Below are 22122 nucleotides of genomic sequence, written 5' to 3'. Positions count from 1 at the left end.
GATGCTCAGGTTTACTATTCAGGAGAATCATTGAGCATCCATCGGTCCATGCAAAATTCAAACCCCTGAGAATTTGAACCGGAGGCAACCGCTACACGCGGACAACAAACAGTATAAACTTTTATACTGGATTCCATCATCTTTTGTTCACCACTGCACAGCAAGACTGGGCAAAACATGTGCAACGACACTGAAGGGCCCGCCGCCTCTGGCTTTGACCACTATACACAGAGATGCCCAGTTGCCTGCCTTATACCCCAACACCAGTATTTACATGCTATAACAAACACCCCCTGCTCATAGGGTGCACAGTTTTTCACGCCTAATGCGACCTCCTGAAAACAGCATGCTAGCTCTTGAAGGCTTTTTTTTATTTTGGACTGCCTTCAGCATGCTACCTTAGCTCTGTCATGGTAGACCAGCCAGCAAACACAATAGCATCGCAAGTGCCCATTGACAGGAATGCCTTCGGGTGGCAAATGCTGTAATAACAAAACAGCGGATGGTAAGTTGCAGGAGAGGATATGCTGCTAATTTACATGACAGGTAGGTATCAGGATGTATAATTGGATAGTCTACACGTGACAACACAGATAACAGGATGAAAATTTTCCTAGCATGAATAAAAAATATTGAAACAGCGAACAAAGATGATACTAAGCATGTCTTTTTGTAAGGATTCCTTGAGACATGCATTAAGCTATTAGCTAGTCTCATCAGTATCACCGACATAGCAGTGCAGTTTAGATGGACTCGTTTAGCATCACAAATTCACAGTACACCCAATCATTTTAGTAAATCACTCAAATTGCAGTGACAAGCACGATAACTGATCGCTGAGGTCTGCATGGAATAAAACTGCTATTCTGTACATAGAACAATCTACCAACTCCAAGCCTTGATAAATGTTGGTTGATATTAGCAATGTCTGGCAGCTGTGGAAATGAGAAAAGATAGAAAAGACTCACATGTGTTGGGAGCAGGGGCCACAGCTGGCACTTGAGCAGGATGATGTGCATGAGCGAGAGACACTGTATGCAGCGGGGGCTTCACATTTGCTGGAGATGGAGCAGGGGAACTATGGTGCCTGTTGGGAATATTTGTAGAGTGACGAGCAGAAGGTGATGGACTGACAGAAGATGGTGACACTGCATGAGGCATGGTGGGAGGGGAAGCATAATGATGATTCCTAACTACTGGCTCAGCCGCTGGGGCCACAGGAGCCTTATTTTTTGGCTTATTGGTGTATCCATATGAATAACCAGATGGGGATGGAGATCTATATTTGGGCTGTTCCACAGGAGGATGTACAGGTGCAGGAGATGGAGGCAAATGCCTAATTACTTCATGACTACGGTGGTGGCTATGGTGGTGGTGATGGTGGTGGTGGTGGTGGTGGTGGTGGTGATGATGATGGTGGTGGTGATGGCGATGATCTTCATGAGTCATGGGTGCGGGGCTTGGTGCATCACTATCACTCCCGCTGTGCAAAGAATGCCGCAGATACGACGAAAGACTTATCTGCTTTACTTTGCCAAATACAGTGTGATTTAGTCCCAAGTTTCCTGAAGATGAATTAGCAATCGTTTGTGCCAACTGCTTCATTCTTGGAGGGGAAGGCTGGTGATTCCCAACTTCTAGAATAATGGAGGACCGAACAACTGTTGGAGGAGCAACCGTTGAACCTTCCAAATTTGTCAATTTGATATAGAGGATCTGCAAAGCATGTGAACAGGGGATCAACTAAAAAAGAAAAGCAACATATAATATTCACTTCACATATTATGACCTTGGAAAATTATGCTTCCCCGTCCAACATTTTGGAACGTTCAACAAAATAAGAGTCTTAGGGCAAGTATGGAGTTCCAAGTTACGATCTCTACCCATACTGTCGTACTGCTATTGAGTATTGATTGCTGTGTTAGATCATTTATATTGCATATACTCCCTCCGTCCACGAATAAGTGTACATCTAGCTTTTGTCTTAAGTCAAAGTTTTAAAACTTTGACCACCTTTCTAGGAAAAAGTAAAAGCATTTATGGCACCAAATTAGTATCACTAGATTCGTCTTGAAATGTACTTTGATAATATAGCAATTTTATGTCATATATGTTACTACTATTTTCTATAAAGTTAGTCAAAATTTAAAACTTTGACTTAGAACAAAAGCTAGATGTACACTTATTCGCGGACGGAGGGAGTAAGTATGTTCTTTTCGTTCTTAATATTTAACTCTACAAAAATAGGAAAATGGAAAGGAAAAAAAATCCCATATGTGTTTCTTGCATGTTCGCCCATACGGCCATACATGTATACAAAAACAAAATATTCCTGGTGTACTTTGTCCCTAGCAGAGAAACTACTCAGAGGACATGGAGTTCAGGTACATGAGTATAAAATGAATTTTATGTGGTCATGTACATGGTTGTTCTGCTTTTGCATACAAATGCGGACGCAGGAATCGAACCCAAGACAAATAACAAGAAGCAAGCATTCCTTTCAAAAAAAAGAAAAAAACCAAGCATCCAACCTTTCAGATTTGGTTCTACAGCAATTTGGTGGTGACAAGTGTGTAAAACTAAACTAACATGACATGGTAGTTATTGCTAGAATGGAAAATATTAAATAGAACTCAACCAGATGCTAGCACCAACCTCATTGGTATCGAGAAGTAGTCCTGCCCTCATTTGGTCTTTCAACTCATTTGTTTTATCCTGTACCTTGTCGATTGGGAAATTCAGAGTGAAGTTGAAAGATGCATAAGGCTTCTGCACAAGAAAAGCAGCTTGCGGAGGGATAATGGTTATTCCTCCAGGGAACTTAAGCACCTCGAAGAATGATGAGTTCCCAAACAGCAACTCTGTCAATTGGAGTGTTGACTGCTGTACAACCAAGGACATGAAATGAGACCTAAGAATGCTCAACCATGTTGATGACATAGTTGAGTATTTTGGATAAGGCACAACGCTGAAGATGACATTTGTCCAGTTTGATGCACCTGATGGTTGTAGAAAATTTACAGCAACCTGTACAATCATTTAGGAATCAGGAATTACGTTGACAGATTGTGGGGCACACTGTACATGACAGGAAGAAGATTCGCAAAAAAAAACATGAAGTAAATAAATAAGGTGCAGCATTTCTGCCTTACAGTAGAGTTAGGGATGCCAATTTCCTCATAGATGTCAAACTCAAGCTTAGGTATACTTTCATTCAACTCTGAAACCGTCTTTTGTAGCACAAAGCTTGCCACTATATCAGCTGCAAAAAGAGGAGTACTTCAATTGCCAAATATTCTCAATAATGTCATGCTGAAATATTTATTTTAAAGCTCAACAGAAAAGATCACAACACACTAGTTCTCGAGAAGTCAAAATGGGAATCATTAGTGAAGTAAACAAGTAAAAGAGACAGACATTACCTCAACTGAGCGGACATGAGTATTAAACTATTAATGATTGTTAAAGGTCATGGGCATGTTTGGTTGCCATCCACACTTTGCCACACTTCTGTGCCACAAGTGTGGCAAACTGTGGCAAGCGTTTGGTTACAGCCACAACTGTGGCACTCCGCACTTTTTTAGTCACATACCTCACTTGCCATAGACTCGGTTGCTAGCCAACTTTTGCCATAAGTGTGGCGACCAATTTGGCCACCACAAAAACTGTGGCATGCCACACTTGTGGCACAAAAGTGTGACTAAATGTGGAGGCCAACCAAACATGCCCCATATTTGTAAATAAGATTCAAGGCATTTTTTCTCCTAGCCGCATCATGTGGATGCAAATGTAGAAGGACCATGTTCCATTTTTTCTACTTTTGTGTGATCAAAGCTACTTAGACAGGTTTCACACAATATCTAGTATCATAACTAAGACCTTGCTATTTGTTGGATGCCCTAGGTGTTCGTTTCATTTATAAATTGGCATTCTTAAAACTGATAACACCCTTTCTTGCATATAGGAACCCAATTATTTCAATGTTTCAATCTATTTCCCTGATTCCCTGAAAGATTAGAGCTCACTGTAGACAAAATTATGCATACACTGAACTAGCGAACTCACACTTCCGTGCATTGACCATACTCTCCTCAAAGGTTCTTTACATCAAAATTATATCTCCAAGAGCTGACATAATCACTTCCATCAGTTCAATATAGCTACCACCATTCCGTATATGAAAAGAAAATTATTTCTAACATCAACTTCTAATGTCACCATTTTATAAACTTTTGCCTTTTCTATCGCGGCAGTTTTTGTTAAGGCATGGAAACTTCAGGCATCACTATTTTATAAGTAATCTTTTTTCCAGGGAAGCACTTTTTGTCGAGTCTTCTAACGTCACCATTACGTAAAGTATTGACTCTTCTACCACGGCAAGTTTTGTTGGGACCTCATGACATAACCCGTCATTAAACTGTTGTCTCTTCTTGCACAATTTTTTTATTTGGACTTTATAACATCACCATTGAAAAAGGAGTTCCTTATCTATCGCAGCTTTTTGTCGTGAACATGTCTATTCGGCAAAGCATTGACGTTTTCACGGCAACTTTTGTCATGATCTTGGAAGTCTAACGTTATCTATTGATCTAATCTATCCAAAAGGTGCCTTTCTTTTATGGCAATTTTTGTCGGGATATTATCTCACCGGCCCATGAAACGTTGCCGTTTCTTAAACTGAAAATCGTGTCAGGATGTCATAACATCAATACATAACTATTCGGTAAAATCTTGTATTTCTATGCAGTTGCCATGATCTTCTAATGTGACCTTTCAATAATTTTTTGGCAAGAACTAAGATCTATAAAACGATGTTTTCATGAACAAATACCATAGATAGCCAACAAGGCCCATTTTTAGTTCTCCTACCGCCAGCTCAAGCATATATCTATACCCAGATCTTCAATACACAAAAACTCCCACTGCGGCATGTACTAAGAAAATGGATTTATTCTTTTCGTCCACCATAGTTCTAGAGACAATACAATAAGAGAATACACCACAACTGATTTTAAACCTTTGTTAGCTAACATTAATAACTAAATGCACGCATCGTTCACACATTGAGCTCCACAGTAACTAAGAAAAAAAAATCACAAATCTGCACCAGAAACTCCCCTAGAAGCGCCACCAAGAGCACCCTAAAAAAATTGTTTGCTATCCAGATAGGGAAAAAAAAACTGAGTGAACACAATGTGGCAACTCAGCGGCCATCCAGGCTGGCCGAAATTGGCACAAAGAAGATTTGGTGGTTTGGCCGACATTTCCTATCATGTTTACCAGCAAGATAGCACCTAGATAACTGTGTTATACCGTATGTGTCCGAATTTGGGCTGGCAGAAGCTAATAAAAACATGTATTGGAGAAAAAAGGAAACAGATAAAAGAACTACCAGATGCAAGTATTTTGGTTCATATTTACTCTCAGAGGCGCAAAACTATGCTTGAATCACCCGCGAATCTCCAAAGTCTAGTCGCTGATTTAGTCACCACTCGTGGCGTTGGCGTCCACACAACGAGATCGATTTAAAAACTAAGCAATTTAAAAACTGAAGGTGGCCGAGATCTCGCAATGCGAGCTGACCTGCGAGCGCGTCCCCCGGGGGATCCGGCGGCCCAGCTCGGCGGCTGCGGTGGCGCCCGGCGAAGGGCGGCAGCCAGAACAGGGCGGAGAGGACCACGGCGGCGCCGAGAAGGAGCGCGGCCACGCATTGCGGACGCACGGACCGGCGGCATCCGCTGCAGCTTCTTCCTCTTCTTCTTCCTTCTCCCCCTACCTCCGCCGCCGCCCCCGGCGGCTGCTGCTCCCGCTGCCCCCCGGCCGCCTTTCCCATGGCGCGCGCCCTCACGCATCACCGCCCGCCACCATTGCCGCCGGGTGGAGCAGAGCAGGGGCGGGGACGGGACCCACGTGAGGCTCGCTAGGGTTTGGGCTTGTGGCGTCGCCGCGTATGCTACACAGCACAGCAGAGCAGTGCGGCGCGCACGGGTGAGGACTGAGGAGGTGGGGTGGTGGTGGGGTGGAAATGGTGGGAGAGAGAGGGGGGGCTGCGTGCGCGTGCGTGCGAGGACAAGGGGTGATGGCCTGGCCGCTGCATTTATTGCGCAAGTCTGCTGACAGCGTAAATGATTTTAGCTTGTCACTATTAGTGATAAATAAAATCCTTATATGTTTTTCTTAAATAAAATTACAAATTTAAGAAAAACGTTTCTAACCCATCGGTTGATGATGCCACAAGTGTCGTCCGTCCTTGCCACGCGTCCTCGTGCATCCTCCACGTAGCACGCGCCGAATTATCCACGAACCACCTTCATTCCTAGGAGAATATCCGGTGCTACCGAGGGCCACGTGCTACCGTGATACGGACTCATGACCCTCGGATTCTTAGATCAGATGGCTCCCAAGAACTCTGCAACATTTGCAAAAAAAACATTTTAGGTGTTCGAAAATTGAACATAGATCCAGCAGATACAACAACTTCCAGATGTCGTTCGATCTGAGAATATGATGGCCCAGGAGCCCGTATCACAGTAGCACCTGGCCCTCGGTAGCACCAAACATTCTCCTCTTCACTCCCTTTCCCTCATCTATCACGATCAGGCTCCTTTTTTACGATTCACGCGCCACAAGCTTTTGGCCGCCATGCGCAACCAGGGAATATCACCACGACTGCAAGCCGTCGTCGCTATTCTAATGTTGCAAGTACTTCCCTGCATCGCTGGCGTGCTCCCCTTTCTTCTCATTATCCCTTCCACACCTAGTCAGTGGAGCTCACCATGCCACTACTATGAGGGACGACAGTTGTGCTGCAAGAACAACCACTGTGGCTTGCATCGTGTTGCGCGTTGACTCGTTGTTCGCCGTGGACTGATGCAAGCCTCCCCATCGGTGCTGCAAGGCGGCACGCGGTGTTGGAAGGTCGGAGGGGGAACATTTAGCGTGTTGTTCACTGTTACGATAGTGCGTCAATGGTGTGTGCTAGGAGCCCCTCGATGTTTGTAAGGTGTTCCGCACGATGACGACACTCGGCGTTGCAAGGTGTGGGGGTGACCGACATGTTATCTATTGCTTTGCAGATGGTGTGTCGGTGGTCCGGGGGTCGCCACGTGCCTTCGCTACTGCGAGTGACAACCGGTATTGTTGGCCAATAAGGGAAAGCGCTATTGTGGGGGCATCATTAGGAGTTGGACGATGATACTGAGTGGGCCGATGGCTGTGTTATAACGATGGTGTTGCGAGGGACACTGCTACTAGTGATAGGCGTTGGGATTTCCCCGAAGAGGAAGGGTGATGTAGTATAGCAGCAAATAGTATTCCCTCAGTTAAGAACCAAGGTTTATCGAACCAATAGGAGACACCACACAAAACATATAAGCGGTACATACACATACATAAAGCAAATACTTGCACCCAATGCGAGCAAGAGGGTTGTCAATCCACTTGTACTCGTTAATTGCAAGGACTAAGTCTGATAGTGTTAGATAGATGAATAAAAAGGAAAATAAAAGTGACAAAATTGCCACAAGTATTTTTAGGGTTTTAGTAAATATAAAGTGAATGGACCAGGGGCCCATAGCGTTCACTAGAGGCATCTCTCTCATGAGCATAATACGGTGGGTAGACAAATTATTGTTGGGCAATTGATATAAAAGCGTATAGTTATGATGATATCCATGGCATGATCAATATATAGGCATTACATCCGAGACAAGTAGACCGACGTCCATTTGCATCTATAACTATTACTCCACCCCTCAACCGCTATCCAACATGCATCTTAAGGTATTAAGTTCATAACAAACAGAGTAATGCTTGAAGCATGATGACATAATGTAGACAAAGCAAGATTAATTAATATTATCGAGCCCCATCATTTTACCCCTAGTAGCAACAATACAGATACGTACCTTGCAACTCCTCCTGTCACTGAGTAAGGACACCGCAATATTGAACCTACTACCAAGCACATCTCCCACTGAAGATAAATCAATCTAATTGGCCAGAAGAGATAGATAGATGGACCGGAGAGAAATACAAGGCTATAAAATAATCACACATAATAAAGTTTAGAAAAGAATCAATTACTTTCAATGAACAATCTAATAATAAACCCACAATTCATCTGATGCCAACAAACACACACCGCAAGAATTACATCGAATAGGTCTCCGAAGAGACCGCCATGTGAGCGTGTGGCCCTTTCGTGGATCTTCTGGCATTCCCTCGGAGCTTCTAGGGTCTCTTCTGATTCATAAAAAATCACCGTAAAGTTTCATCGTGTTTGGACTTCGTTTGGTATGGTTTTTCTACAGAACAAAGAAATAACAAAAAACGCGAACTGGCACTAGGCACTGAGTTAATAGGTTAGTTCCCAAAAATAATATAAAATGGCCTATAAAGCATACAAGATTGATAAATAATATAAAATGGCCTATAAAGCATACAAGATTGATAATATAATAGCATGAAACAATAAAAAAATAGATACGTTGGAGACGTATCATACGCCACTGGCGCGCCGGTGCGTCCCGTGTGTCAAGGGAAAGTGGATTTGCCAACTTTACTGCTATCATGTTTTCCTTACTTGGGTCATAGAAACCCAGGAAGGAATATGAGAAGGGCCCACATACAGGGGCATCGACTTCCATAAACTTGTCGACCTCGGTTATCTTACCGAGGGGGCCTCGGGGCACCGAGACTTCGTGGAGGAGGCGAACTAAGATACCATGATGGAGACGGCCAAGGCAATCGACTAAGAAACTAATAAATTGTTGGAAATATGGCCTAGAGGCAATAATAAATTGGTTATTATCATATTTCCCATTCATGATAAATGTTTATCATTCATGCTAGAATTGTATTGGTCGGAAACTTAAATACATGTGTGAATACATAAACTACACCGTGTCCCTAGTAAGCCTCTACTAGACTAGCTTGTTGATCAAAGATGGGTAAGGTTTCCTAACCATGGACATGAGTTGTCATTTGATAATGGGATCACATCATTAGGAGAGTGATGTGATGGACAATACCAAACCGTGAGCTTAGCATAAGATCGTATCACTTAGTTTATTTGCTATAGCTTTCTTCATGTCAAGTATTAGTTCTTTAGACCATGAGATCATGCCACTCCCAGATATCGGAGGAATACTTAGTGTGCTATCAAACGTCACTTCATAACTGGGTGATCATAAATGTGATCTACATGTATTTCCAAAGGTGTTTGTTGGGTTGGATGAATCGAGGCTGGGATTTGTCGCTCCGTGTGACGGAGATATATCTTTGGGTCCTCTCGGTAATACAACATCACAAGAAGCTTGCAAGCATGTGACTAATGAGTTTAGTCATGGGATCTTGTATTACGGAATGAGTAAAGAGACTTGCCGGTAACGAGATTAAACTAGGTATGGAGATACCGACGATCAAATCTCGGGCAAGTAACATATTGCCGGACAAAGGGAATAGCATACGGGATTGCCAGAATCCTTGACATCGTGGTTCAACCGATAAAGATCTTTGTCGTATATGTAGGAACTAATATGGGCATCTAGGTCCCGCTATTGGTTATTGACTAGAGAGGAGTCTCGGTCATGTCTACATGATTCTCGAACCCGTAGGGTCGCACACTTAACGTTCAGTAACACTAGGGTAGTATTGAGATATTAATAGTGGAAAGTACGAAGATTGTTCGGAGTCCTGGATGGGATCAGGGACATCACGAGGAGCTCCAAAATGTTCCGGAGGTAAAGATTTATATATGAAAAGTTGTTGTCGGGGTTCCCGAAAAAATTCAGTTTTCTTCCGATATTGTACCGGGAAGCTTCTAGAAGGTTCCGAAGAACTCTGGAGGGGTCCGGAAGTCCGTAAAGGGTTCCACCATGTCCCATACAATAGAATGGGCTGTAGAGGGGCGCCCTGGCCTTATTGGGACAGGTGCACCAGCCCCTACAAGGCACATGCGCCTGGGGAAGGGAAACCCTAAGGAGGGCCCTCTACTTGGCTTGGAGGGCACTCATCCCCCCTTGGCCGCCGCCCCCTGCCTTGGTAGGGGGGGGGTTAGGACTAGCACGCCCCTCCCTCACCCCTATATATAGTGGGGAGGCGCAGGGGGTAGCCAGCCCTTCCGCGCTTGCCTCATCTCCCTCCCGTTACTCCTCCTTCACGTCCCGTCAGTGCTTGGCGAAGCCCTGCCAGAATTCCGCTGCCACCATCACCACCACGTCATGTTGGTTCGGATCTCATATACCTCCTCTCCCGCACTTGCTGGATCAAGAAGGAGAGGAGGTCGCCGATCTGTATGTGTGCTAAACTCGGAGGTGCCATCCGTTCGGCACTAGATCGGATTGGATCATGATTGGATTGTGAAGAGTATGACTACATCAACCGCGCTACGACGCTAACGCTTTCGGTCTACAAGGGTATGTAGACATGCTCCCCTCTCGTTGCCTTACACCTCCTAGATTTGATCTTGGGTCTTCATAGGATTTTTTTATTTTCATGCTTCGTTCCACATCAGTGGCATCATGAGCTAGGTCTATGCATAGATGTATATGCATGAGTAGAACACAAAGGAGTTGTGGACGTTGTTGTTCAAATTTCTTACTTCTTTTGTCTTATTTGGATTCGGCGGTATTGTGCGATGAAGCATCTCAGACCAACCTTACTTGTCCACGCACAAGAGACCGGTTCCACTGACTGACATGCAACTTGTATTGCATAAAAGTGACTTTGCGGGTGTCTGTCTCTCCCACCTTAGATGGATCTAATTTGACAACGGCGGTCCTCGTAGAATGTTAAAAGGCAACTTGTATATCACCGTTGTGGTTTTGCGTAGATAAGAACGGTTCTTATAGTTTGCCCTAGTAGCCACGTAAAAATTGCAACAACAAAGTAGAGGGCGTCTAACTTGTTTTTGCGGGGCATGTTATGATGTGGTATGGCCAAAACATGATGTGATATATGTTGATGTATGAGATGAACATGTTTTGTAATAGGTCAACGACTTGCATGTCGATGAGTATGAAAACCGACATGAGCCATAGGGTTGTCTTTAATTTATTGTATAACCTGCGTGTTAGTGATTTAGTGCCATGTAATTGCTTTACTTTATTGCTATGCGTTAGCAATAGTTGGCGGAGACAGCCATGTGATGACATGATGATGGATATCGTGGTGTCATGCTGGTGACGATGGAGATCATGCCAGTGCTTTGGAGATGGAGATCAAAAGCACAAGATGATAATATCATGTCACATATTTATTGCATGTGATGTTTATCTTTTTATGCATCTTATTTTGCTTAGGACGAAGGTGGCATTATAAGATGATCCCTTCACTTAATTTCAAGATAAAAGTGTTCTCCCTCAATATGCACCGCTGTGAAAGTTCATCGTTTTGAAGAACCTCGTGATGATCGTGTGTGATAGACTCTACGTTCGCATACAATGGGTGTAAGCCAATTTTACACATGCAGAATAATTGGGTTAAACTTGATGAGCCTAGCATGTACAGACATGGCCTCGGAACACGGAGAATCGAAAGGTCGAACATGCATTGTCGGTGTCAAAACCGGCGGATCTCGGGTAGGGGGTCCCGAACTGTGCGTCTAAGGCGGATGGTAATAGGAGGCAGGGGACACGATGTTTACCCAGGTTCGGGCCCTCTTGATGGAGGTAATACCCTACGTCCTGCTTGATTGTTCTTGATGATATGAGTAGTACAAGAGTTGATATACCACGAGATCAAAGAGGCTAAACCCTAGAAGCTAGCCTATGGTATGATTGTCTGTTGTCCTACGGACTAAAACCCTTCGGTTTATATAGACACCGGAGGGGGCTTATATAAACACCGGAGGGGGCTAGGGTTACACAAGGTCGGTTACAAAGGAGGAGATATACATATCCGTATTGCCTAGCTTGCCTTCCACGCCAAGGAGAGTCCCATCCGAACACGGGACAAAGTATTCAATCTTGTATCTTCATAGTCCAACAGTATGGCCAAAGGATATAGTCCGGCTGTCTGGAGACCCCCTAAACCAGGACTCCCTCAGTAGCCCCTGAACCAGGCTTCAATGACAATGAGTCTGGCGCGTAGTGTTGTCTTCGGTATTGCAAGGCGGGTTCCTCCTCCGAATACACCATTGAAGAGTTTGAATACAAGGATAGTGTCCGACCCTGCAAAATAAGTTCCACATACCACCGTAGAGAGAATAATATTTCCACAAATCTAATCTGTTGACACGTTTTGACAGCATGACATCATGCCATGGCCCGGTTATTATTCGAACCGCTTTTCTCAACCAGCTCCGCACATATCGCGAGGTGGTTTTCTTGACACGTCTTGTCAAAGCAGAGATCGTGTTCCCCTTATCACGGGATTCTCATCAATTCGGACATGGGTAACCCAACCGCGCCATCAATTACGGCGCCTGGGGAATAAGTGGTTTTGCCAGGCAAGTGGGGAGACACATCGCCTCTTCCGCCCTTATAAAGGGACAAAGATTTACTTTTTTCACCCACGCCTTCTTCCTCCTCGCTTACCCATTCCCGCACACTCGAGCTCTAGCGCCCAAGCTCGCGTTCTTCTTCTCAAACCACTCCAAGCATGTCTGGAGTAGGAGGCAAGTGGATGGTCTCCTCCGTCATGGAGGAGAACATCAAAGAGTTACGGGAAGCCGGATACCTGGCTGCGGATATCGCGCACCGGCTGCCCAATGCGGGGCAGATCGTCCCAACGCCCGAACCCCATGAGAGGGTAGTTTTTCTTACCCATTTTGTCCGCGGACTGGGATTTCCTCTCCACCCGTTCGTCCGCGGGCTCATGTTCTACTATGGGCTGGATTTTCATGATCTGGTCCCCAACTTCATCCTCAACATCTTGGCGTTTATCGTCGTGTGCGAGGCCTTCCTCCGCATCAGGCCCCACTTCGGCTTATGGCTAAAAACCTTCAATGTTAAACCGAAGGTAGTGGGTGGCCAGCAAGCAGAGTGCGGAGGCGCCATGGTGGGCAAGATGCCTAATGTCACCTGGCTCGAGGGCACCTATGTGGATACCATAAAGGGGTGGCAATCGGGGTGGTTCTACATCACCGAGCCACGCGACTCCAACTGGGTGGCGGCCCCCAAATTTCGATCCGGAATCCCCACGCGGCTCACCTCCTGGAAAAAGAAGGGCATGTCCCGGGGCTCTTCGGTAGAGTTGACCGGACTCCAGACCTGCATCCAGAACATGACGAGCAGAAAAATCAAGCTTGTCAATGTGGTCCAGGTTATGCTCTTCCGTCGGATCCTTCCGTGCCAAAGACGGGCATTCAATTTGTGGGAGTTCGACTTGGCCAAGCACCAGACGCTGCGAGAGCTCTATGACACGACACACGAGGACGTCTGGAGGGTGCTGTTCAAGAGCGCCGAGATGCCTCCCTCCCTCACTGAGGACCGTGGATTCAGCGCAAAGCGCCGCGCCAATCCGGTAGGCTTTTATATCTCTCAGGGTATTTATTTGCCCTGGTTTAGTTATGTGTTGGATCTAGGCTTCCATGTCATTAACAGGACTGGATAGAGACAGCGGAGCAACTTGATTGTCCAGCCCCCCTGCTCGAAGATCCCGCAGACGCTCTTCTAACGAAGATGCTGACTCCGGCACCTTACGAGGTGCCGGCAAATAAGGCCAAGAAGAAGGCCACGGGGACCCGAAAGGGTCTCCGACGCAATGTTGTATCGGACTCATCGTCCGATGACTCCAACGCGCACTCCTCCCACGGAAACGAGGAGGAGGAGGAGGAGGAGAAAGGTTCTCCCCTAGCCCGGGGAGACAAGAAAAGGAAGGCCGACCCATCCGGGGAGGCCGAAGGCTCCAAGAAGGGAAGGACCCTCCTTCTGGAATGTGCCACAACGGCCGCCGACAGCGGCGACGAGTGGCTACCCAGGGACAAGCCCCTGGCAAAATTGTAAGTGTCCGGACACCATAGTACTTCATGGTATGTTTTATTGCACTGCCTCTCCTCATGCCGAACATGATTATGCAGTCCGTCCTGAGCTCATCTCGACGTACCCTCGTCGAGCGGCTCTTTGGACTCGTCGGGTATGAACAACGGTTCTCTTCCGACCGCTTCCACCCCTCGCCCTACGGACAACGCCGAGGTGTTGTCTCAAAAGGCACCGAGCCAAGGGGAGGTGGTCCTGGGGGCGCCTTGCGGCGACTTCCCGGACCCTGGGTACCAAGGGAGCTAGGCTCCTACGGGCTTCGAGTTCGGGCCCCAGCCGGACACTGCGCCGGAACCTTCGATGGTTCTGGACTCCGGTAGGCGGTCCCCCATCAAGGGGGCCAACCATCTGTGCCGGTGTCCTCTGTCCAACCAGAGGCACCGGCAACCTGCTGGAAGCGCTTTGCAGCGCTTCCATCGAAGAAGAGCACCGCACTATCATGAGTGCGGTGGTCGAGAAGGTTCAGTCCGCCAAAAACGGACTGACCGAAGCTTGCGCCAGCCTCCTAACAGGCTTTGAGGTAAGAAATCAAAATATAAGAAAATATTACCGCATAGATAGTAGCCCCTGATGCTCTGTTCGGCGTTCCCGAAGAAAAACCGAATAGAGGATCAAATGTTAACTCAGGAGTCTAATTAGAGTATGTCTATGTGTATGTGCAGGCTTCACTGCTGGCCGCTGCCGCACGTACTGCGGAGGTCCCTGCGCTGAAGCAGGACCTGAAGCGGTCCGAGAACGAGCTCGGCCTTACCAAGAGGCAGCTCTAAGAGAGCAAAGGTAAGATATACCTCTGTCTATATAGTTAAGAATAAGTTCGGGTGTAAAGTAATAGGATCATCATGAATTTGTCGGGGGCCACGACCGAGGTGGAGACCCTGAGGAAGGCGTTGTCCGAGGCCGAAGACAAAGCGGCCAAAGAACGCGTTGAACGGGAGAAGCAAGAAGCTCGAGTAGGCGAGGTGCAGCAAGAGCTCGAGGCTCTCGCCAAAAAGCACGAGTCCTTGGAGCTTGACTCTAAGACGCGAGAGTCCGAGCTCGCGCGGGTGCTTGAAAGCGTCCGGAGCACCAAGACCGAAGCCCACAAGGCCCTCCAGGAGATTGACGCGGTGAAGAAAATAGCGGCGGGTAAGGCATTCATTATGCAAAGCAAGCACGTGAAGGAGGCTTTCCTTTTTCTTACCCGAGTTCGGAGCTCTCCAGGAGCGTTTGCAGATCTTCCCCGCAGTGTACTGGATGCTGCGGAGTTTTACCGGGCTGAGGAGGGGAGCTCAACGGAGAAGTTGTTCTGGTCTCAGTATACTGGGAGCAAACACCCCGTGCCCTTGAGCGACCAGCTTAAGCAGTTGGTCGAACTTCACAAGGCGGCCGAACAGGCCATGAGGGGCCTTATAGTCTGGATGTGGCCTGGCGAGCCCCTGTCCGACAGCTACTTCGGTCTGGTGAGGCGGCTTGTAGAAGCCTGCCCACGGCTTGAAGTCATCAAGCCGTTCGTCTGCATCGAGGGTGCACGGAGGGCTTTTACCCGGGCGAAGGTGCACTGGGCGAAGCTGGACGCCGTGAAGCTAGTGAAGGAGGGGCCACCAGAGGGCAAGGAGCATCGCCGCCCCGAGAATTACTAGGAGAGTGTCCTGAAGGGTTCCCGCTTAGTGGCAGATGAGTGTGGCAAGGACGTAATTTTTGAATGAACATGTCCATGTGATCCTGTAATATGAAACGAGTTCGTTTGCGCCATGCGACGCTTTCTTAATTTAAAATATTACCTTCTGTGCGGTCGTTTATAAAATCTGAGAGTTGGCCAGTCGTCGGCTTCTATCCCCATGTAACTAGTACTGGGTTGTTCGGGATAAACCTGAACACTCTTTACCCCAATTTTGGGTCCTTCAAGGGAGGTGTTTAGCGCAACGAACCAGGCAATCGGACTATAATTCTTTATCACTCTCACTTAGCCATAGAAGTCTATAATTTTAAATTTTTGGCGAAGCCCTTGGTATTCGGAGGGCCGAATTTGGGGCGCTATACACGCCTAAGCCGGACAAGGCCGACTCCTCGCCCGAAGCGGAAAAAATCTTTAAGGACTCGAGACCTCTCGAACAGCGACCAGTCTCTCGCCTTATCATGACAGTCAGTTTTGGGCTTTCTCTACTGAGGTGCTCGTCCGGAAGAACCAGGACACAATCGCAGTAGTTCTGCCACCGCTACCTTAGCCGATATAGCGGAACGTAAGGTACCAAAACATGGGAGCCGGGCGACCCAACATTTGACCAAAGACATGATTCGGAGCTGATGCATATAATGCTATAAGTTCGCGGTGCCGCATTGTCGAAAGTGTTTGGACTTCTTGCGCCGTATTATGGGGTAAACGAGGACCCCTGGCGAACTGACCGTACCCGCACGTGCGGGTGTGGATTTTCGCAAAATGGACATATAAGAGAAAGAGAAAAACTTAAATAATGCAATGACAGATTAATGATATGCATTGTTATTTAAATAATACGTCGAAGCGTACTGGTACAAGTAGTGCAATAAGCATAAAGTAGGACAATTCGAAATGTCCTGTCCCAGGGCAAGTTATGCATGAATAGTGAAAACGGGTATATCAATTATTATTAGAGACCACCTGGCGGTTCCCGTGTTCATCTTAGCTTCTTGCCGCCTTGGTTGTTGCTTCCGGAATGTGTCCGGCAATCGTACTGCCGGAAAGAGCTTCCAGAGAGTTAGGCCCTGAAAGAGAAAAGGAATGTCAAAGGTATACAACCCCTAGTGTGGTTGAGCCACAATGCGGGGCGTGTCCTGATAGTGCCCCCACCTATGTCCATGGTATTTCCAATGCGTAGTTATGTACGCGCGGCACGGATTTCGTCGCTTCACCGGGACTGGGATGGGGGCCGAATTGCTAGGCGAGCTTTGATCGTGCCAGGCGATCTTGTTGCAGCTTGTTCCGGACTCGCTTGAAGGTGTCCGGGGGCCGTGACGCCGAATGAGTGGTCTGCCTGAACAGGCTGCTTTGTGCTTCTGCTGCAAGGGCCGCAGTGTGCTCCTCCGTACGGAGCGAGTGTTCTGTGTTTCCATTTACTGTTATGACCCCACGAGCTCCTGGCATCTTGAGCTTGAGGTATGCGTAATGCGGCACTGCATTGAATTTTGCAAATGTCGTTCGTCCGAGCAGTGCATGATAGCCACTGCGAAACGGGACGATGTCAAAGATGAACTCTTCGCTTCGGAAGTTATCCGGTGATCCGAAGACCACTTCCAGTGTGATTGAGCCTGTGCAATGGGCCTCTACACCTAGGATGACGCCTTTAAAGGTGGTTTTGCTGGGTTTGATCCTCGAGGGATCGATACCCATTTTTCGCACTGTATCCTGATAAAGCAGGTTCAGGCTCTTGCCGCCGTCCATAAGGACTCGAGTGAGGTGAAATCTGTCAATGATGGGGTCTAGGACCAGTGCGGCAGATCCGCCATGACGAATGATAGTAGGGTGGTCCCTACGGTCGAAGGTGATCGGACAAGCAAACCATGGGTTGAACTTCGGGGCGACGGGCTCCATCGCATAGACGTCCCTTAGTGCACGCTTCCGCTCCCTCTTGGGAATGTGGGTTGCGTATATCATGTTCACCGTCTTCACTTGTGGGGGAAACCCCTTCTGTCCTCTTGTGTTCAGTGGCCGGGGCTCCTCCTCGTCATCGCTATGCAGCCCCTTGTCCTTGTTCTCGGCATTTAACTTGCCGGCCTGCTTGAACACCCAGCATTCTCTGTTGGTGTGATTGGCTGGCTTGTCGGGGGTGCCGTGGATTTGACACGAGCGATCCAGTATGCGATCCAGACTAGACAAAGCCAGAGTATTTCTTTTAAATGGCTTTTTCCGCTGGCCGGATCTAGAGCCTCTGAATCCAGCATTGACTGCCGTATCTTCGGTGTTATCGTCGTTATTGTGGCGCTTTGGTCTATTACGACACTGCCTACCATTAACATCTTTGGTATCCGAGGTATCCGGATTCCTCGATGTGTTGTTGCTGCGAGCCAGCTAGCTGTCTGATAACCTGCAAGTATAGGGGATCGCAATAGTTTTCGAGGGTAAAGTATTCAACCCAAATTTATTGATTCGACACAAGGGGAGCCAAAGAATACTCTCAAGTATTAGCAGCTGAGTTGTCAATTCAACCACACCTGGAAACTTAATATCTGCAGCAAAGTATTTAGTAGCAAAGTAATATGATAGTAGTGATAACGGTAACAAAAGGTAACAGTAGTAAAAGTAATGTTTTTGGTATTTTGTAGTGATGATAGCAATAGCAATGGGAAAGTAAATAAGCGAAGAACAATATGTGGAAAGCTCATAGGCAATGGATCGGTGATGGAGAATTATGCCGGATGCAGTTCATCATGTAACAGTCATAACCTAGGGTGACACAGAACTAGCTCCAGTTCGTCAATATAATGTAGGCATGCATTCTGAATATAGTCATACGCGCTTATGGAAAAGAACTTGCATGACATCTTTTGTCCTACCCTCCCGTGGCAGCGGGGTCCTTACGAAAACTAAGGGATATTAAGGCCTCCTTTTAATAGAGAACCGGAACAAAGCATTAACACATAGTGAATACATGAACTCCTCAAACTACGGTCATCACCGGTAAGTATCCCGATTATTGTCACTTCGGGGTTAACGGATCATAACACATAATAGGTGACTATAGACTTGCAAGATAGGATCAAGAACACTCATATATTGATGAAAACATAATAGGTTCAGATCTTAAATCATGGCACTCGGGCCCTAGTGACAAGCATTAAGCATAGCAAAGTCATAGCAACATCAATCTCAGAACATAGTGGATACTAGGGATCAAATCCTAACAAAACTAACTCGATTACATGATAGATCTCATCCAACCCATCACCGTCCAGCAAGCCTACAATGGAATTACTCACGCACGGTGGTGAGCATAATGAAATTGATGATGGAGGATGGTTCATGATGACGATGGCGACGGATTCCCCTCTCCGGAGCCCCGAACGGACTCCAGATCAGCCCTCCTGAGAGGTTTTAGGGCTTGGCGGCGGCTCCGTATCGTAAAACGCGATGATTTTTTCTCTCTGATTTTTTTCTCCCCGAAACTCAATATATGGAGTTGGAGTTGGATTCGGAGAGGCAACAGGGGGCCCACGAGGTAGGGGGGTGCGCCCTAGGGGGGCAGGCGCGCCCCCCACCCTCGTGGGCAGGTGGTGGGCCCCCTGGCCTTCATCTTTTGCAGGTATTTTTCTTATTTTCTGAAAAGTGGCTCCGTGAAGTTTCAGATCATTCCGAGAACGTTTGCTCCTGCACATAAATAACACCATGGTAATTCTGCTGAAAACAGCGTCAGTCCGGGTTAGTTCCATTCAAATCATGCAAGTTAGAGTCCAAAACAAGGGCAAAAGTGTTTGGAAAAGTAGATACGTTCGAGACGTATCAACTCCCCCAAGCTTAACCTTTGCTTGTCCTCAAGCAATTCAGTTGACAAACTGAAAGTGATAAAGAAAAACTTTTACAAACTCTGTTTGCTCTTGTTGTTGTAAATATGTAAAGCCAGCATTCAAGTTTTCAGCAAAGATTATAACTAACCACATTTGCAATAATGCATAGGTCTCAAGTTTACTCATATCGATAACATAATCAACTAGCGAGCCATAATAATAAATCTCGGATGACAACACTTTCTCAAAACTATCATAATATGATATAACAAGGTGGTATCTCGCTAGCCCTTTCTGAGACCGCAAAACATAAATGCAGAGCACCTTTAAAGACCAAGGACTGACTAGACATTGTAATTCATGGTAAAAGAGATCCAGTCAAGTCATACTCAATGTAAACTAATAATAATGAATGCAAATGACAGCGGTGCTCTCTAACTGGTGCTTTTTAATAAGAGGATGATGACTCAGCATAAAAGTAAATAGATAGGCCCTTCGTAGAGGGAAGCAGGGATTTGTAGAGGTGCCAGAGCTCGGTTTTGAAACAGAGGTGAATAATATTTTGAGAGGTATACTTTCATTGTCAACATAACAACCAAGAGATGGCGGTATCTTCCATGCTACACACATTATAGGCGGTTCCCAAATAGAATGGTAAAGTTTATACTCCCCCTTCCACCAACAAGCATCAATCCATGGCTTGCTCGAAACAACGAGTGCCTCCAACTAACAAGAATCCCAGGGGGAGTTTTGTTTGCAATTATTTTGATTTAGTTTGCATAAAGCATGGGACTGGGCATCCCGGTGACCAGCCATTTATCTCGTGAGTGAGGAGCGGAGTCCACTCCTCTTGAGAATAACCCGCCTAACATGGAAGATACGGAAAGCCCTACTTGATACATGAGCTATTCGAGCATACAAAACATGATATTTATTTAAAGGTTTAGAGTTTGGCACATACAAATTTACTTGGAACAGCAGGTAGATACCGTATATAGGTAGGTATAGTGGACTCATGTGGAATAACTTTGGGGTTTAAGGGATTGGATGCACATGCAGTATTCCCGCTTAGTACAGGTGAAGGCTAGCAAAAGACTGGGAAGCGACCAGCTAGAGAGCGACAGCAGTCATGAACATGCATTAAAATTAATCAACACCGAATGCAAGCATGAGTAGGATATAATCCACCATGAACATAAATATCGTGAAGGCTATGTTGATTTTGTTTCAACTACATGCGTGAACATGCGCCAAGTCAAGTCACTTAAATCATTTAGAGGAGGATACCACCCTATCATACCACATCATAACCATTTTAATAACATGTTGGCACGCAAGGTAAACCATTATAACTCATAGCTAATCAAGCATGGCACAAGAAACTATGATCTCTAATTGTCATTACAAACATGTTTATTCATAATAGGCTGAATCAGGAATGATGAACTAATCATATTTACAAAAACAAAAGAGGTCGAGTTCATACCAGCTTTTCTCATCTCAGTCAGTCCATCATATATCATCATAATTGCCTTTCACTTGCACGACCGAACGATGTGAATAATAATAATAGTGCATGTGCATTGGACTAAGTTGGAATCTACAAGCATTCAATAAACAGGAGAAGACAAGGCAATATGGGCTCTTTTGTCAGATAAACAATAATGCATATAAGAGCCACTTCAACAATTTAATCATGGTCTTCTCCTATCGACCCCCAAAGAAAAGAAAAGAAATAAAACTATTTACACGGGAAAGCTCCCAACAAGCAAAAGAAGAACATGAAATATTTTTGGGTTTTCTTTTTAATTACTACTACAAGCATGGAAAGTAAACTAATTAAAATCTACAACTAATTTTTTTTGGTTTTTCTTAAGGTTTATTAAACACACAAGAAGAAAACATAAAAGGGAATTAAACTAGCATGGATGATACAAAGAAAAAGTATGAACATGGACATCTAGCAATGAGTGTGTGAACATAAATGTAATGTCGGTGGGAAATACGTACTCCCCCAAGCTTAGGCTTTTGGCCTAAGTTGGTCTATGGCCACGACTGGCCTGGCGGATATCCATAATAGTAGTTGGGGTCGTACTGCGATGCAGCGGCTATCGTCTGCTGAGCTGCAGCGTGGCGACGAGTGGCCTCCTCTCTCCTCTCGTACTCATCTGCCTCCTCTCTGGTAATAGTATATCTTCCTCTTGCCTGACAATCAAAGAAGGCAGGAGCAGGGAGAGTAATACGGACATCACGACGTTTGTCAAAGATTAGTCGATACTGGAGAGGTGATTCGTTCCTCTCGACAAACTGGTGGTGAACCATAGCATTAAAATCTAGATAAGCAGGAGGTAATTCAACATCATCTTCGCGTATGGCTACACCAAGAAAATTAGCTATGCGGGTTGCATAAATTCCACCAAAGAAATCTCTGTTAAGTCTATTAAGATGCAACCTACGTGCAACAATGGCTCCCAAATTATAAGATTTATCTCCTAACACAGCACTCCTAAGAATACTGAGGTCAGGGACACACATGTGACATGCCTCATCTTTACCATTAATACATCTACCTATGAAGAGAGCAAAATAATGTATAGCAGAAAAGTGAATGCTCCCTATGGTAGCTTGTGTTATATCTCTAGATTCTCCCATAGTTATGCTAGCAAGAAAATCTCTGAATTCA

General features: G+C 45.9%; 1 protein-coding gene across 1 annotated transcript; it reads right to left on the bottom strand.

Moving 5' to 3' along the window:
- Positions 1-105: 105 nt before the first annotated feature.
- On the bottom strand, positions 106-6065 carry LOC125515194. Its single transcript, XM_048680634.1, has 5 exons — positions 5584-6065; positions 3153-3262; positions 2656-3027; positions 969-1716; positions 106-482 (listed from the first exon to the last, which is right to left on the bottom strand). The coding sequence occupies exons 1-5, from the start codon at positions 5831-5833 to the stop codon at positions 409-411; spliced, it is 1554 nt and encodes a 517-aa protein (XP_048536591.1). The 5' UTR covers positions 5834-6065; the 3' UTR covers positions 106-408.
- Positions 6066-22122: the final 16057 nt, after the last annotated feature.

The sequence above is a fragment of the Triticum urartu genome, chromosome 1 (genome assembly GCF_003073215.2).
Source record: "Triticum urartu cultivar G1812 chromosome 1, Tu2.1, whole genome shotgun sequence".
Classification (NCBI taxonomy): domain Eukaryota; kingdom Viridiplantae; phylum Streptophyta; class Magnoliopsida; order Poales; family Poaceae; genus Triticum; species Triticum urartu.
Note: the sequence above shows the minus strand (reverse complement) of the source record. Positions and strands in the feature narration are given on the sequence as shown.

Excerpts from the sequence above, each read along its gene's own strand:
- LOC125515194 (XM_048680634.1), bottom strand. The coding sequence starts at position 5,833 with ATGGGAAAGGCGGCCGGGGGGCAGCGGGAGCAGCAGCCGCCGGGGGCG. Across the intron at positions 3,263-5,583 it reads CCCGGGGGACGCGCTCGCAG|CTGATATAGTGGCAAGCTTT; the intron begins GTCAGCTCGCAT and ends CTCTTTTTGCAG. Across the intron at positions 3,028-3,152 it reads TTGGCATCCCTAACTCTACT|GTTGCTGTAAATTTTCTACA; the intron begins GTAAGGCAGAAA and ends ATGATTGTACAG.